At 38.5% G+C, this 5,459-nt stretch overlaps 1 protein-coding gene across 2 annotated transcripts in view; it reads right to left on the reverse strand.

Annotated features, from left to right (window-relative positions):
- Positions 1 to 2,957: 2,957 nt before the first annotated feature.
- The window catches only part of LOC107101897 (V-set domain-containing T-cell activation inhibitor 1-like), a 7,212-nt gene continuing 4,710 nt past the window's right edge, over positions 2,958 to 5,459 (reverse strand). For both annotated transcript variants that reach the window (XM_015400982.1, XM_015400983.1), the window contains exon 3: positions 2,958 to 3,346. In XM_015400982.1, the coding sequence (XP_015256468.1) occupies positions 2,973 to 3,346 (374 nt within the window). In that variant the 3' untranslated portion in view covers positions 2,958 to 2,972. The remainder of the gene's footprint in view (positions 3,347 to 5,459) is intronic.

The following is a 5,459-nucleotide window of genomic DNA, read 5'->3' on the forward strand; positions in this document are numbered from 1 at the left end:
TATAAAGACTTAAAAGATTATACTTCCTGGCATACAATGGATTTTTTTAGCAAGCCAGAACAGATAACATGTAAACTTAGACAATTTATTGTTATTTTGTATACACTTGTGAAATTTCGATGCATAGAGCTTACAACAGTGAAATAAACATTACCATTTATAAAGTGGGGCAGTGATAAAGAATGTAGACAGTGTAGGAGAAAAGAAAAAAAATAAACAGTATAAAGTCACGTTGCAAAGGGCACTGATATGGAAAGGTTCAGTTCAGTGCAAAAAATATATATATATATATATATATATATATATATATATATATATATATATATATATATATGGTGCAAGATGCAATACAACATAAAGTTGTGTTCTAAGGCTGATTCTTTCCAGTATAACCCTTACAAGTGTGCCTTTTGAGACCGCTCGTCCTGGACTCACTAGTGTATTTGATTACTTGATTACGTTTTACAAGCGGCGTATTGAGTGCTAACACCGTGATAATGAACTCTTGTGAAGTTCGGTAATATCTGAGACTTTCCTCTCAGCTCCGTCAGTTTTACAGAAACGTCCTTACTTCTAAATTTGCGTTGCAAATCAAACTTTTCGAAGTAGAGTTCGCCACTACCTGTTGGTCCCTCCATTGTTGTTTTTTAGCGCGGGTGAAAAACTCAGAGCGGAAGTACTGTTGGTTTTTGGGTCGTGTAGTTTTTTTGACTCGCATTATAGTGTAGGCTTAAAGGAAAAAAACTACAAAATGGCGGCGCCAGTAGTGGATTTTTTTTCTTTCTATTTTGTTTTATTTTTTGGCATCGATCCTAGTTTTTTTTTAGTTAGTATTGGTTTGCTCCTGCTCCCGTTAATGTTTAATCCTGTACCGTCCCAATCACGTGACCGTTACTAATACTGACTCCCATGTCAGTCTCTAGGGGGAGTGAGGTGCCTTAGGACACGCAGCGCTGGGTTGAAATTTAAAATATGGAGGGAAATGTAGAAGTAAAGCTTATTTGCTTTTTAGTTTAACAAACTTTAAATGCAAAAAAAAAAAAAAAAAGAATCAAACAGTAAAAAATGTAAAACAAGCAGCTTGTTCCAGATGTGAGGAGCAGAGAAAGTAAACGCTGCCAAAATCTCTAAAAAACTCAAGTTTTAATTTCTTCTACCTGGATTATTGAGATGCATCGAGACAAACGGGTTTACTGTTTATAAACAAAGATGGCTGCCATAAAATTTAGCCCAAAAGGCTTAGAAGAAAAGTGGATTCCAGGTGAGCGGGTGGTTCTGCCCATGGAGGTCCTTTTAAGCTCTACCTCTTAATCCAGAAGCAGGCTGTGGCTTTTCTTCCTCTGTTCAGTGTATGGGCGCACATGGCACTGGGGACGGGGGGTCATGTCCACTCCAGACTTATAGAGACCCCCACTGGCCCTAAGGTGGGAACTAGAAGTTTTTTGCTGAAATTCTTCTGGATGACTTGATCAGTTGAAGCTATAACCCGCGCAGTACTGCCACCTGCTGCTGACGTTAGGTATCACCATAAATGAGACTGCCCTCAAACTACATGAACGGTTCAAAGCGTATAATAACTGCATGTCCTGAGCCCGTAGCATCATCAGTCACCCATCATCCCCCCACCATGGACTGTTCTCCCTGCTGCCCTCTGGGAAGAGGCTTCACATCATTGGATGCAGGACCAGTAGATTCCAGAACAGCTTCTTCCCCACCGCCATCAGACGGCTGAATGTTAAATAAAAAAAATTAAAACACTGAATGCTGAAAAACCTGTAAATCAAGTCGCGGTCCTTTGTTTACATAGCGTATATAAATAGGAATAAAGTTTGTCTAAGTGTAACAGAAGGATGCATCACTCAGTGGAGCAATGTTTATGGAGGTAATAGTGACTATTATTGATTCTACAGTTGTTCAATACTTTGTTTTCAAAATAAATCCTCAAAAAAAAAAGAATAAAAAGTAAATGCGTATACTGGCCAGCATCTCTCCTTATTCACAGAAAGCTGTTGAACAATGGGAGCTATTTAGACCCGATCACAGTGAGGCGAAATAAGGTAAGAAGAAAGCAGCACAGCTGTTAATAGCGACCCTTAATGGAGGGCTGCCTTCTACTGCTGTGTGATGGCGTACAGTTAGAGCCTGGAGATTGAAAGATGGATAAAACGCCACAGAACAGCATTTTTGGAGCGATGAAAAGATAAGAATCCAGTCATTTGCACGGCAGTGAAAAAGACTGATGTGGGTCACATTTCCCTGCAGTGGGAATGAAGCCAAAGTTTATGTGAAATGATTGGTGGAGCTAAAGGTTGACAGATGAATAACAGAAAAGTTCTGTAGGAAAGCACAGCAACATGTTAATATTACTGACATGTAGCCCAGTAAAGATGGTGGAGGGTGATAATATTATGGGTGGTGCTGCTGAAATGAGTCTGTTTCTGCAGAGATTACTCAGAGATTACTAATGTAGGCTCACAGCCACAGCAGTTTTCCACTGAATCGTTCCATTTTTAAGAGGAAAGGAGAACAGTTTNAATATTTGGATGCTAAAAACAAAAAGTGAAGCATTGCTGAAAGTTGTAAAATCCACAGGAGCAGACTGACTTCATCATCCGTCTCTGTCTTTTATTGATCAATATAAACCTGACCTGTAGGCAGGGAAATCTAATTCAAACGAAACTACTTTTATAAACTTATTATACGTTTTATATTTTTTCCTCCCAGGCTTTGATTTCTTAATTTTATATTAAATAATGAGGAAAAGTTCTTCTGTTGTTTTAGTTTTAATCACCACATATTAAACCAGTAGATGAACTTCACTGTTTTTAACATCACTCTACTTAAAAGCCTTTTTCAGCAGCTAACATGGCTGATATCTGTGTTAAGCTGATTCCAAATGCATCAAATTAAACCTCCAAGCTTCTCTTTCTTCATGTGAGTCAATAGATGATTTAAATTTTTGATTCTAAACATCAATAACTGCTTAGATTTTCTCCAAGCTGGATTAAATCAAACTCTATTAACTCACTTTTTTCGTTGACCTCCAGAGTGATGGTTTTTATTGTCTTTGTTTCCATGACGACCTTGCAGCTGTATTTCCCTGCATCACTGAGGTTGGTGTTGGACAGGACGATGGACATATCTCCATTGGTCATCTCCTTATCGCTGAGCTTCACTCGGCCCTTGAAGTGTGGGTTCTGGAAGCTTTCATAAGGTTGGTTATCTCTAAAGTAGAAGACATAATCTTGCCCCAGGCCTTCTTTGCTCCACTGCAGCACCCTTAGGTTACCCTGTTTTTCCACCATACAGGGGAGGACAGCTTCTTCCCCCACTGTGGTTTTAACTGCTGTGAGAAAAACACAAATATAAATAAGGTTTCTTATTGTTTTGCACACATTTTAGATGATAAACTTTTGTTTTACTGTATATACGATAATCTACTGTTTTAAAAGTCAGAAAAAAACCTATGTCTATTTAGGAAAAATGAGCTGCTCTTAGTTATAAAGACTTAAAAGATTATACTTCCTGGCATACAATGGATTTTTTTAGCAAGCCAGAACAGATAACATGTAAACTTAGACAATTTATTGTTATTTTGTATACACTTGTGAAATTTCGATGCATAGAGCTTACAACAGTGAAATAAACATTACCATTTATAAAGTGGGGCAGTGATAAAGAATGTAGACAGTGTAGGAGAAAAGAAAAAAAATAAACAGTATAAAGTCACGTTGCAAAGGGCACTGATATGGAAAGGTTCAGTTCAGTGCAAAAAATATATATATATATATATATATATATATATATATATATATATATATATATATATATATGGTGCAAGATGCAATACAACATAAAGTTGTGTTCTAAGGCTGATTCTTTCCAGTATAACCCTTACAAGTGTGCCTTTTGAGACCGCTCGTCCTGGACTCACTAGTGTATTTGATTACTTGATTACGTTTTACAAGCGGCGTATTGAGTGCTAACACCGTGATAATGAACTCTTGTGAAGTTCGGTAATATCTGAGACTTTCCTCTCAGCTCCGTCAGTTTTACAGAAACGTCCTTACTTCTAAATTTGCGTTGCAAATCAAACTTTTCGAAGTAGAGTTCGCCACTACCTGTTGGTCCCTCCATTGTTGTTTTTTAGCGCGGGTGAAAAACTCAGAGCGGAAGTACTGTTGGTTTTTGGGTCGTGTAGTTTTTTTGACTCGCATTATAGTGTAGGCTTAAAGGAAAAAAACTACAAAATGGCGGCGCCAGTAGTGGATTTTTTTTCTTTCTATTTTGTTTTATTTTTTGGCATCGATCCTAGTTTTTTTTTAGTTAGTATTGGTTTGCTCCTGCTCCCGTTAATGTTTAATCCTGTACCGTCCCAATCACGTGACCGTTACTAATACTGACTCCCATGTCAGTCTCTAGGGGGAGTGAGGTGCCTTAGGACACGCAGCGCTGGGTTGAAATTTAAAATATGGAGGGAAATGTAGAAGTAAAGCTTATTTGCTTTTTAGTTTAACAAACTTTAAATGCAAAAAAAAAAAAAAAAAGAATCAAACAGTAAAAAATGTAAAACAAGCAGCTTGTTCCAGATGTGAGGAGCAGAGAAAGTAAACGCTGCCAAAATCTCTAAAAAACTCAAGTTTTAATTTCTTCTACCTGGATTATTGAGATGCATCGAGACAAACGGGTTTACTGTTTATAAACAAAGATGGCTGCCATAAAATTTAGCCCAAAAGGCTTAGAAGAAAAGTGGATTCCAGGTGAGCGGGTGGTTCTGCCCATGGAGGTCCTTTTAAGCTCTACCTCTTAATCCAGAAGCAGGCTGTGGCTTTTCTTCCTCTGTTCAGTGTATGGGCGCACATGGCACTGGGGACGGGGGGTCATGTCCACTCCAGACTTATAGAGACCCCCACTGGCCCTAAGGTGGGAACTAGAAGTTTTTTGCTGAAATTCTTCTGGATGACTTGATCAGTTGAAGCTATAACCCGCGCAGTACTGCCACCTGCTGCTGACGTTAGGTATCACCATAAATGAGACTGCCCTCAAACTACATGAACGGTTCAAAGCGTATAATAACTGCATGTCCTGAGCCCGTAGCATCATCAGTCACCCATCATCCCCCCACCATGGACTGTTCTCCCTGCTGCCCTCTGGGAAGAGGCTTCACATCATTGGATGCAGGACCAGTAGATTCCAGAACAGCTTCTTCCCCACCGCCATCAGACGGCTGAATGTTAAATAAAAAAAATTAAAACACTGAATGCTGAAAAACCTGTAAATCAAGTCGCGGTCCTTTGTTTACATAGCGTATATAAATAGGAATAAAGTTTGTCTAAGTGTAACAGAAGGATGCATCACTCAGTGGAGCAATGTTTATGGAGGTAATAGTGACTATTATTGATTCTACAGTTGTTCAATACTTTGTTTTCAAAATAAATCCTCAAAAAAAAAAGAATAAA

The sequence above is a fragment of the Cyprinodon variegatus genome, unplaced genomic scaffold (assembly GCF_000732505.1).
Source record: "Cyprinodon variegatus isolate N-32 unplaced genomic scaffold, C_variegatus-1.0 Scaffold1169, whole genome shotgun sequence".
Lineage (NCBI taxonomy): Eukaryota > Metazoa > Chordata > Actinopteri > Cyprinodontiformes > Cyprinodontidae > Cyprinodon > Cyprinodon variegatus.